The 11,679-nt window shown below is 64.7% G+C and overlaps 1 protein-coding gene across 1 annotated transcript; it reads left to right on the top strand.

The window, feature by feature from the left end:
* The first annotated feature begins 2,320 nt into the window (after positions 1 to 2,320).
* Positions 2,321 to 11,384, top strand: LOC113621492 (tyrosine-protein phosphatase non-receptor type 11-like). The gene is made up of 14 exons (XM_027108322.1): positions 2,321 to 2,368; positions 4,699 to 4,874; positions 5,871 to 6,068; positions 6,750 to 6,936; positions 7,013 to 7,132; positions 7,330 to 7,443; positions 7,608 to 7,704; positions 7,947 to 8,026; positions 8,377 to 8,532; positions 8,744 to 8,911; positions 9,586 to 9,734; positions 9,840 to 9,907; positions 10,096 to 10,244; positions 10,564 to 11,384. Exons 1-14 carry the CDS (start codon positions 2,321 to 2,323, stop codon positions 10,837 to 10,839), a joined length of 1,986 nt encoding a protein of 661 aa, XP_026964123.1. The 3' UTR covers positions 10,840 to 11,384.
* Positions 11,385 to 11,679: the final 295 nt, after the last annotated feature.

The raw sequence follows: 11,679 nt of genomic DNA, 5'->3' as shown, positions 1-11,679 counted from the left end.
CAGGAGGATGTTTTGGGCTCTGCCTGGAACCAACCCTCGGGCTCCACTGGCCTCACTCCTTCTTGTCCCCCAGACAAGTTCTGGTGCTCAGAAAAGGTCATGTCCGCGTCATGTGCATGTGACCCTGGGCCAGCCTGGGAAAGCCCCAGTGCGGCTCTGCCTGCCCTCGCCAACCCTCCCTGCCCCGCCCTGTGATGGCCTTCTGGACGGTCCCTCCTCTGGCCCCCGGGTCCCTGCCCACGCCCCTATCGGGCCTGGGCAGGCCCAACCAAGTCCCAAGCGAAGCCCATCCCCCTACACCTGCCCCCACCCTGTGGCGCCTCCCCTTCGCCCTGTGGTTTGTGGGTCAACGGGCACCGTCATCGGCACCACTCGCCCCAGGACTCCGGTGCTGTGGGCAGGGCTGGGCGCAAGTCCTGCCTACTGCTGCTGCTTGATGTGTTGATATTGGTGCTCGGGAAGGAGCCGGGTCCTATAGGGAGCTGCTGAACACCCTCGAGCTCCCCTCTGTTCCAGATTGGAGAGGAAAGCGTGTCTCTGGTTAGTTCGGTTCTGCATAGACAGGACAGGCCTTGGTTGAGGTTCCTCTGGGACCAGGAGGGGCTGGGGGCAAGGAGATGGAGAAGAACACTGACTGTGCTCTGGGGTCCCCAGCCCTGGAGTCCCAGCCTGGGACCCTCCCCACTTGTCTGTGTATCTCCCACCATCATGACAATGTCTTCCCTGCAGGTGTGTCCAGCCCCTGTACCGTGTGTGTAAGCGTGTCAACAGGCCATTCGTGGGTCTCCCAGGGTCCCAGGGTTGGAGCTGTACCATCCACAGCTGGGACACCAAGGCCACACAGCAAGCTGGACCAGACAGTGGCCAGTGGGTTCAGGCTGGGCTGTTCTCGGACTCCGGGGCACTGACTGGGCTCAGCTTGGCCTTGGCAGGCCCAGGCTGTTAGACCCATGGGGAGCCCAGCGTGCCCTGCCCACCTCACCTGCCCCTCTCCCAGGCCTGCCTGACCATGTGACCAGGGCAGAGCTGAGTCACCGACCTGCCACCGAGCAGGGAGCCCTTTGGCACAGAAGTGACCCTGGTGTGGAGACTGGAGACGGGACTGCAGCCTCCCCACCTCGTCCCGCCCCTCAGCCTGGGGCCGCCGGCTGCGCCAGCCTGCGGACACCTGGCTCCACCGCTAGGCCTGGTCGGGGGAGTGAGGCCTACCTTGGCCTGGGGTTGCAGCTGCTGTGGCCTCTCAGGATCCCCACCCCTGGAGATTTCCACCCAATAGACCCGGGGCAGCTTTCGGGGAGGAGAGAGGGACGGAGAGTGTGAGCGAGAGTCCCAGAAAGGACAAACAATATGCCCTTCACCTTGCTCTGTGGCTTTGATGCTGGGCCTCCACCCTCTGCCCCTGGTCCCACACTCTGGGCATCGCCCATCTTGGACTGGCGTCTGAGGCTGCTGGGACTGGGGGAGGTGGCATCTGGGCACAGGATGTGGTTCAGCAGAGTGGGTGGCCCCAGGGTGGGGGAGTCGGAGGCTTTCCTTTGGGTTCCAGTGTCCCCCACACACACACTGCCGCGTGCGTCTCTGACGGCACGAGGCCTTCGCCCTTTTCCTGGTGGCCTCGCCTGCTGTCCTGTGATTGGCCCTGGAGGTCATCATGTGGCAGCTCCTCCCCCTGGAAGCCTTCCCTGGCAGCTTCATCTGCTGAACCACTCAACCAAATAGCCCCCAGGTCCCACTCCTCTAGAGCCAGCGCGGGAGGGAGCTTGAGACCCCAGGCCCAGAAAGTGCCCCGGAAGCGCCTGGCTGGTGGTAGCCCTCCTTCCCCCGGGGCGAGCTGGATAGGCGCTCTGGGTGGCCCTGTGCAGGTCACCTGAGCTTCTGGGCCTCTCTGAACCAGTACATGGACCCTGGGGAGCCATGGAGGTCAGAACGGAGCCTGTCCTCCCCCGGGGCTCATGTCTGGTGATGAAGACACGGGAGACAGGTAAACGCAGAAGCCTGTACGTGCCCGTCTGCTGTTGCAGGTGCCACACATGGAAGGTGGGCCAGTGATGCAGCTGCAGCGTTGATGGCAGGGGCCGCGGGATGGTCAGGGAGGGAGCGTGAGCCGTGCCCCGTAGGGCCGGCTGGAGGCGGCCAGATGCGGAGTGACGTCAGTGAACAGAGAGATGGCCAATAGGGGAAGGGGCTTTCTAGTGGGGGGTCCTTGAGGTGTGTGTGAGCATCCTGAGAGCCACGCAGGACCACTGGCAAGGTTTAAACGGCTCTGATGTGCATTTTCTGAGAACCCCTCTGTCTGCCATGGCTCTGCTGAGGGTGAAGCATGAGGCCTGGAGACCTGGAGTCGATACTGCCGTCCAGGCAAGAGCCGGTGGGCACTGGTCCCAGGGTGGTGGGAGAAGTGGTTGGTTCTGGGGTGTTTGGAAGTCAGGATAAGAGGGCACAGCGTTGGGAGAGTGCTGGGGAGTTGAGGGCAGGGACCTGAGTGATGGGCGGGCGGTGACCCCCTTCACTGAGCGAGGACTGCATAGAACGGGGCCCTCTCAGGAGTTTCGAATTTTGCAAACGTTAAGATAGAGATGCTGTTACCTTTCAGACAGAGATACTGGAAAGAGTTGTGTCTATGAGCTTGAAGCTCAGAGCCCAGGTGGGGCTGGAGATGTAGACAGTGCGTGGACATGGAGACACGTGTAGGGCACAGGTGGTGGGGCTCCAGCACCACGGGGTCAGAAGAAGGGAGAGGACCCAGGCCGGCTGAGGTGGGAAACCAGGGGAGTGTGGAGAACTCCCGTGTGGAGTACGTGCTTCTGGAAGGAGGCCTGACCACTGGCCCTGGGAGGCTGGGGGAGACCCTGAGAGCCCAGGGAAACAGGTCTGTGGTGACTCAGGCGAAGATGGGCAGTGTGGACCAGCACAGGCCACAACTTTCTGTGATGGTGGAAATATTTCTTTCCCACCCACAGTCGACAGCCTCCAGTGGCCACACGTGGCTTTCAGCAGTGAAACGTGGCCACTGTGACCCAGGAACTGGGATTATGATTCTGCTGAATTTTAATCCATTCACCTGCACACCTCACACCTGCCATGGGCTGTGCGTCAGACAGCGCGATGTAGACTGAGCACAGTGGCTCCTTGGAGGGTTCAGGAAGGAGCTGACGGCAGGGACGAAGGGGCCAAGGAGAGGCAAGGGAGCGGCAGGAGGACCGGAGGAGGCGTGCAGGCCGGCTTTACGCAAGAGATGTGATCTGATTCCCATTCCAGAAAGATCTCAGTGGGTCAACTGTGGGGCGGGGCAGGGTCTGCCCAGGGCACAGCAGCCCCACCCCATTTGTGCCCGGGTTATGACTGCGAACAACTGGGCGGGGCCTGGGGGGGTCGCAAGGCAGCAGAGCTGGAGTTGGGGGCCCTGGTTTCCCACTGGATGCAGGATGGGGCAGGACTACCCCCAACACCGTGTGTCACCTGCACGGTGAACCAGGGACACACCTGTGAACCAGAGATCCCAAGCCCTTCCTGCAGTGACCTTTGGGAGACACAGTGTTGCCAATGGAAGGCCAGATACTGTGTCACAGTGTCCCTCTGGGGGATCGTGCAGGGACCCTGCTCTGAGACGCTCTGGGGCCACCGCACGAGTATGATTTAATCCCAGCCCCAGAAATTCCTGCCCTAATGGGGGAGACACACGGAGACAGAAGCCACCGGGGTAAAGTTAACAGCAGTCATGATCTCAGCCGTGGGCTCATGTGCAGTCCTGATGAGGTCCCCCTGCCCTGTCCCCCCATCTCGTGCGGGAGGCTGTGAAGGTCAGTCCCAGAGCGGTGGCAGTGGCGGGGGTGGGGTTGAGTCCCTCTCAGCCTGGACCCCCAGCAGAACAGATGGTGACTTTCTGGGCTCGCCCAGCACCCACCACCCATTCATAGGTCGCTCACTTCTGAATTCAAGGATGTTTGTTAATGCCCAGGCTCTATTTTCAACCCTGCCATACACACTGCCCTTGTGGGGCTTAAAATCAAGGAGATAGACTACAAGCCAGTAAATATGTAGCATATGTCAAGAAGGTGCCAATACTGGGAAGAAAAATAAGGCAGGATAGGTGTCGCAGAGTGAGGGGAGAGGGTCCCTTGTCACTCGATGTGGGCCGGGAGCGGAGAACAGCTGGCGCAGAGGCCCTGAGGCGCACGGCCTGGTGGGGTGAGGGGCCGGGACTGGCAGGCGGCAACGGGGTGGGGGGCGCTCTCGGGGGTGACGGGCCTGTGGGCTGTGCTCTCGTTCCAGGGGTGCTGACCCAGTGACTGGCGTGCCATGCTGGGGTCCCTCGGGAGAGGGTGGTGGCCAGGACCGGGAGGGGCGGTGAAGGTGGGGGGGGTGGGCCACCAGGGTCTGCTGCTGGGCTGTAAGGGGAGAAAGGGAGCCCTGGGTGGCTGTGGGGGGTCCCGAGTGCCTTCGGCTGAGCTGGGGCGCCCGGTGGGCGGTGGGAGAGACGGCCGAGGGCTTGAGCTGAGGTTCCTGCTGATGTCCTTGTGGGGGCTCTGGAGGGGGTCTGCCCTCCCCACCTGCCACTGTGGTTCAGTGTCTGCCCACCTGTGTCCCCGGTCCCCCCCAACGCCCCCTCCTTCCCCACGGACCCCAGACCCTGTGGTCACGGCTCAAGGACGGTGGTGAGCGCAGGGCAGCCCCAGCAGGCATTGTGGGTATGGTCAGGACTGCCCAGTGTTCCTGGCTCTCTCGTCACCAACTTGCTGTCCTCGTTCCAGGTGGTTTCATCCCAACACCGGCGGGGCTGAGGCGGAGCGGCTGCTCCTGTCCAAGGGCCGGCACGGGAGCTTCCTGGCAAGACCCAGCAAGAGCCGCCCGGGGGGCTTCACGCTGTCCGTCAGGTGGGTGGGTGGTGCTGCCGGGTGTGGACAGGCCCCGAGGTCCCGCAAGACTTCAAGGGGTCGGAACACCCTCAGCTGGGGGCACAGCTGGGGATCAGGCTCCCCAGTCCTTCCAGAGGGGGTGGGCAGTGAGGACCCTTGCTGGGGGCGAGATCTTGGGGGGGAGTCTGGCAATCCTGGCCAGGTGGCCTCTGGGCAGGAGGGGGCCACTTAGAGAGGCCTTCAGGGAGGGCTCCGTGAGGTGGGCTTCGGCAGGGCCTCCCTCCCACCCTCTGAGGGGCCTCAATGGCTGGGATCGTGCCCCCATCTCCTGGGGATGCCGCACACTGGGGGTCTCGCCGGAGCCCTGAAAGGGCCAATGTGTGGGGAGGATGGGCAGGAGGAGTCACGACCAGCAGAGTGGACAGCCGGATCCGTTTCCATCCACCCTGGGTGAGGCGGGTCAGTCTGGGGTCTGGGGAGGGGTCTGCCCAAAGGGCTCCAGATCCTTCCGGGTTTTCTACTAAACCTGGGCAGCAGGCGGGATGAGGTTAGCCCTCAGGATGGACCTCCCTCACCTTGGAGACACAGACATTCTCTCCTGGGGCCTCCCAGGCCACACTGGGACACCTGGGGAAGCAGTCTCGGGGCCCAGTCCCCCATCCTCTGGAGCCCCTGGGCAGGTGGTCTGGAATGAGGCAGAGTCTGTCCGGAGAGGCTGCCCCAGCCTCGGCCTCTAGGCCAAGGGAGAGTCAGGCCTGTGGTCGACAAGCCCGATCTTGGCTGCCCCATGGGCAGTGGGGGTGGGGTGCCCGCCACCCAGGGTGGGGCCCGGACACTGGCTGGACACGGGGAGCTGCAGAGGGGAGGGGCCTGGCCTTGGCCGTGCTGTTCGTGGCAGGGGGACAGCAGAGGCCGAGATCTCAGGGCAGGAAAACCCCAGGCACTGTTCGGGAAGCTGAGGGTGGTGATGGGAGCAGCAACCCCCAACGGCAGCTGGCGCACCGGCCCTTCCAGGCGCCACGACGAGGTGACCCACATCAAGATCCAGAACACAGGCGACTACTATGACCTGTACGGAGGGGAGAAGTTCGCGACGCTGGCCGAGCTGGTGCAGCACTACACAGGCCAGCGCGGGGCGCTGCTCCGAGAGCGTGGCGGGGCCCCCGTGGAGCTCTGGCACCCGCTGAGCTGCCAGGACCCCACGTCGGAACGGTAAGCAGCTGGGTCTGCATCTAGCCAGGCTTCTGTGTCTGCTCAGGTGTGCGTGCGAGTGACCGAGGGGACAGGGGCCGCTGGGCATGGCCTCTGGGTGTCCTCTGCCCCCAGGACTCAGGGTCAGGCTTGGGCACAACTGTGGCAAAGCTGAGGGAGCGTACTGCACCCCCTCCCCCGGGGTTCTGGCCTCGTTTCTTCCAGGTCCCAGGCACCAGCCACAGGGGTGAGTGTGGGGTGGGAGGGCTGCAGCCAGCCTGCCCCCTGCCTTCCTGGCTGGTGACTTGGGGAGAGCAGGTTCCCCCAGCCTCGGTTTCCCCATGTGCACTGCGGAGGTCTGAGCCAGCTGCATCTGCCGTGGAAGCAGGGTGCGGAGGGCCTGGGGAGACCATCCTGCTCCTCCTTGCTGAGGACGAGGCTGCCACCTGGTGGTCACCCTGGGGCACTGCAGGGCCCGCCTGTCCTGCCTCCTGCTGCTTTCTGGGTCGGAGGAGGGTCGGAGAGGTGGGCAGGGCTGACGGAGGCTGGCCTGGGTGCGGGTGCTGCCTGGGCCCCCGAGGTCTGGGTGGGTCTGTGCCTCTCTCGGTATCTGTGTCTCAGAGCCTTAGGCTACATGTGGGTCTGTGTCCCTCACCTGGACAGGCTGGGGCCCCTGGTCTCACCTGTGCCGTTCTGGGCCAGGTGGTACCACGGGCACCTGTCTGGCAAGGAGGCCGAGAAGCTGCTGATGCAGAAGGGGCGTCCGGGCAGCTTCCTGGTTCGGGAGAGTCAGAGCAAACCTGGGGACTTCGTGCTGTCAGTGCTCACACAGCAGCTGGACAGGGCGGACCGCCAGGCACGCGTCACCCATGTCATGATACACTTCCAGGTAGGAGGCAGTGGCCGGGGTTGGGGGGTGACCCAGGGGAGGGGGCACCACCGGCCGCTCACTGCCGTCCCCACAGCCAGATGGGAAGTACGATGTGGGAGGCGGCGAGAGGTTTGACACCCTGGGAGATCTGGTGGAATGCTACAGGAAGAACCCTCTGGTGGAGAGGTCGGGGACCGTAGTGCACCTCCAGCAGGTATGCCCCTGGGCACCTGAACCTTGGGCTCTGAGTGGACTTCTCCACCTGGGGGGGCAAGGGATTCTGGCACAGCCCCACCCGGGAAAAAGGACACCAGGCTGGCGCCGGGTGGCCGAGGGCAAGGGTGTGGGCGCCGGGGCACTGTGGGGTCCGCTGGACCCTGCTAAGCTTGGACGCGGGCCTCTCCCTGCTAGCCCCTCAAGACCACGAGAATCAGTGCCACAAGCATTGAGAGCCGTGTGCGGGAGCTCAACGAGGCCATGGATGCCAGCGAGAAGGCCAAGCAGGGCTTCTGGGAGGAGTTCGAGGTGCCGGACTGCTGCCCGCTCCGCCCCGCCCCCCCCCGCCCCAACTCCCATCCTCTGGGGCTGTGGCAAGGGCCAGCAGAGGGGTGTGGGTCAGGGGGTGTGGGTGGGTGTTGAGGGCTCCCGGGAAGGGTTGGGGCCACGGACTAAAGCCCCACTTCCCCCAGATGCTGCAGCAGCAGGAATGCCGGCTCCTGTATCCCCGGAAAGAGGGCCAGCGGCTGGAGAACAAGCCCAAGAACCGATACAAGAACATCCTCCCCTGTGAGGCCGGGGCCTGGGGCCACATGGGGGGCCAGGGCTCCATTCACCACATTCAGGGGCCCATCTGGCAGAGGGGTCCTGCAGGGTGAAGGCAGGGGTCATTCCCCACCAGTGGTGTGATGCCCCCTCTTGCCCCTTCGTCCTTTGTCTCTGCTCACCATGGGTCAGCGGGCCAGGAAGCAGGTGGGGTCCACGAGCATCCCCTCTGCCCTGGAGACCTAAGCGGCATCTTCCCTTCCCAGTTGATACCACCCGTGTCATCCTGCGTGATGTGGAGGACAGCGCGCCTGGAGCCGACTACATCAACGCCAACTACATCAGGGTGAGTGTGCATGAGGTGTGGGTGGCCAGCTGCACGCGTGGCCCCGCGTGGATCAAACACCAGTCACCCCATCCCCCATAATAATGAGCCTGGAGCTCTGAAGTGATCTGTGGACCTTGGCAAGACAATAGATATTCAGGGGGATATTCAGGGTGCGGCAGTCCACAAGGGGTCCTCAGAGGGGTCCTCAGAGCCTGCTGGACAAAATATTGGTCCTAAGACCCTCCCACCCTCGGCGGACTGCGTGTGAGCCACTGGGCTACTTTGCATATCATTTGCATCAACTTGCATTGGTCCTCTGGCACTTTAATTCCTGGAAACAGCAGGCAGTTGACCCCACCTCCTTTCAGAGTGACCCAGAGGAGAAGCCAGGCCACGGACCAGGCAAGGTGTACATCGCCACCCAGGGCTGTCTGCCAACTACGGCGGCTGCCTTCTGGGCCATGGTGCACCAGGAGAACACGCGTGTCATCGTCATGACCACCAGAGAGGTGGAGCGAGGCCGGGTAGGGGCTCAGGCTCGTGTCCCTCCCCTCTGCCTGCCGCATGCCCCACTGGACCGGTGCTGGTGCTGGCCCAGCCTTGCTTCTTCAGTCTTAGGGATGCTGGGGGAGCAGGGAGGGCACTGAAGAGACCCCGTGTGTGTCCCACGGGGCAGAGAGGCAAGGGTGCTGGTGGTCTTCCAGTATGGCTGATGCCATGCCCCCACCCTCCCAGAACAAGTGTTTCCGATACTGGCCAGAGCTGCACAGCAGCCAAGCGTATGGCCGCCTGCGTGTGTGCAACGTTGCTGAGCACCAGGCCCAGGGCTATTGTGTGAGGGAGCTGCAGGTGTGGCGGGCAGACCAGGTGAGCCTGGAGGGCAACGAGACCTGTGGGGCCAGGGTCAGAGTGGTCGGGAAGTCCCCAGGTCTGCGCTGGGGTGAGGAGGCCCTGGGCTGGCCCTGGTGGCTTGCACGTCCCTCAATCCAGTGGGCACAGTCTTGGACTGGGCTCTGCTGGGCAGTGTTTCCAGTCGGGCACGTTCTCAGCCACAGTTGCCTGGCTCCAGGGCGGCCTCACACCCACATGCACCTCTCCCTCCAGCCCCCCCTGGGCCGTCTCAGCACCTTCGGCCTCCTTTGTACGCTGGTGGTGCCCATTCCTGTCCCAGGCACAGATCCCTCCTGGCCAGTTCCCTTTGTCTAAGCACCTGGGGGTCCTGCCAGCCTCTGCATTTGGCCTTTCCCAAATCGAATTCACTTCCCAGAAAGCTGCTCTCTCCCCCAGACCATCTTTCTTCCTTTCCCCAGGCACCTGAGCCTCCTGGGGCCATCTGGGGGGTCCCCCAAGCCCTGAATCCCATCTTTTCCTCCCACTCCCTCTTGCTCTGTCCGGGCCCCGCTGGTCACTCCTTCTGGCAAACCCCACCGCGCCACAGCCTGCCTCCTCCCGGTTCAGTCCCTGGGCCCCTCCCCACCGAGGGTCACAGCAGCGTCAGCCCCGACACTGCGCGGAGCGCCTGGGACCCGCCCAGACCCCCCGGCTGGCGCTCACCAGCCCGCCCTGCCCAGGAGGAGTCACCGCGCACAGTGGCGCACTGCCAGTACTTCGGCTGGCCGGACCACGGAGTCCCGGCCGAGCCCACCGGCGTCCTTGGCTTCCTGGACGAGGTGAACCGGGCCCAGAGCGGCATGCCGGGGGCCGGACCCATGGTAGTGCACTGCAGGTGCGACCAGGGACGGGGCGGGGCCAGCGGCACAGGTGCCACCGGGGAAGGGGCCACGGCTTTGTCCCGTCAACTGGCCACAGGCCTCCTGGTCCGTCCCCACAGCGCCGGCATCGGACGCACCGGCACAATCATTGTGATTGACATCCTGGTGGACGTCATTCGCAGGCAGGGTGAGCCACCTCAGGCAGGCCCCGCCCCGCAATCGAGCCCCGCCCCTCCCATCTAGCCCCGCCCCGGTACCGGCCCCTCCCCTTCCATCTAGCCCCGCCCTCCTTCAATTGCCGGCCCCGCCTATTTCATCTGGCCCTCCCACCTCCTCCCTGCCTCACCGCCCCGCCCTGAGCTCGCTCGTCCCCAGGGCTGGACTGCGACATCGACGTCCCCAAGACGATCCAGCATGTGCGGCGGCAGCGCTCGGGGATGGTGCAGACCGAGGCGCAGTACAAGTTCGTGTACCTGGCGCTGCAGCGGTACATCCGGGGCGAGCAGCTACGCCTGCGCGAGCAGGTGGGGGCAGGGCCGGGCCGGGGCGGAACCTGCGGGGGCATCACCATGGTGACCAGCGGCCCCTCCCCTCAGCGCGAGTCGCCCGAGGAGCGCGACTCCCTGAAGGCGGGCGCCTCGCCCGCCGACCCCGGCTGTAGCCCCGGAACCGCGCCGTCCCGGGCGCCGGCGGCGTGAGTGGGGCGTCAGGGACCGGGGGTGGGGGTGGGGCGGAGTCCCAGCAGGGAGGCCTCGGGGGCGTGGCCCGGGCGTGGGGGCGTGGCCCGGGGCGAGGGGGCGGGATCGCAGGTGGCCCCCAGCCGAAGCCCGTCTCCGCCCGCAGCACCCCGGAGGCCTCCGGCCACGTGTACGAGAACCTGCTGCGCCTCTGGCCGTGAGGGCCCCGAGTGCGCGCGCCCCGATTGGGGCTGGAGCCGTGCGAGAAGGCGGGAGCCCAGCAAGGCCGGCCCTCGCGTTCCTCCAAAGGACTGTGTTTAGGATTGTGCAGACCGGCGCCCAGCCCAGAGCGTTGCGGGGTTGGGGGGCGGGGGTCCCGGGTCTGCCGCTCAGACCCTCCCTGACCAGGTCTGCACGTCCAGAAATGGTGAGGGAAGGTTAGGAGATCCGGTGTCCCTGCCCCTCCTGGAGGAGGGGAGGAAGGGCTGCAGGGCTGCGGTTTGTCTCAGTGTGGGAGGCCACCAGTGACCACCTGCACGGCGCAGTGACGATGTGTGACCTTTTGTGTGCCACACGTTTGAGTGTCAGCCTGTATGTGGGACACGAGTGACCAGCAAGTGAGTGCCAGTCCGTGGTCACCAGCGTTTGTGCCCCTCTCGCCTGCATCCTGCATGCTCCCCACCCCTTCCAAGCTGCTTCTCAGCCCTGCCCACAGCCGTGGTCTAGGATGTGGGCCAGGCAGTGGCTCCGTCCCTGCCGTGTCCAGGCCTAGCCCAGACCGTCACGTTGCTGTCACGAGTGGACACGTGTTTGTTGAATGAGAGAATATGTGACGTGCTCGTGTGACCACGGAGACGAGGGCGAGGCTCCACGTGTGCCTGGCTGGTTTGTGATGGTGTGATGTCACTGGCCTGTGGTCCATGGCTGCACCCTCCCATCATGGATGTCCCTGTGGCTTTGTGGTCTCAGTAAAATGCCTTCTTCTCAGTTCTGCGTCTTTGTTGGGGCCTGGAGAAAGAGAGCATGTGGGTCCCCACGACTGGGCCCAGCTTCCCCAGGGTGTCCCTGAGCCAGAGGCCCAGCTGGTAGGAGCAGGAAATCCTGGGCTTTGGGGTGAGGGGTGAGGAGGCTGGACCTGTGCGAGCCAGACCGGCCTCACCTCTCTGCCATGCCAAGCTGGCAGTGCAGGATTCCTGGGGCTGAGGGCAGAACCGGGTGGGGGAGGGGTGGGGGCTGGCAGGACTCCCGCCCGCCCTCGCGACACTCGCTTCACCAGCCAGGC

This window comes from Aethalodelphis obliquidens, unplaced genomic scaffold, assembly GCF_003676395.1.
Source record: "Aethalodelphis obliquidens isolate GAN/ISIS:26980383/991018 unplaced genomic scaffold, ASM367639v1 scaffold9, whole genome shotgun sequence".
NCBI lineage: Eukaryota > Metazoa > Chordata > Mammalia > Artiodactyla > Delphinidae > Aethalodelphis > Aethalodelphis obliquidens.
Note: the sequence above shows the minus strand (reverse complement) of the source record. Positions and strands in the feature narration are given on the sequence as shown.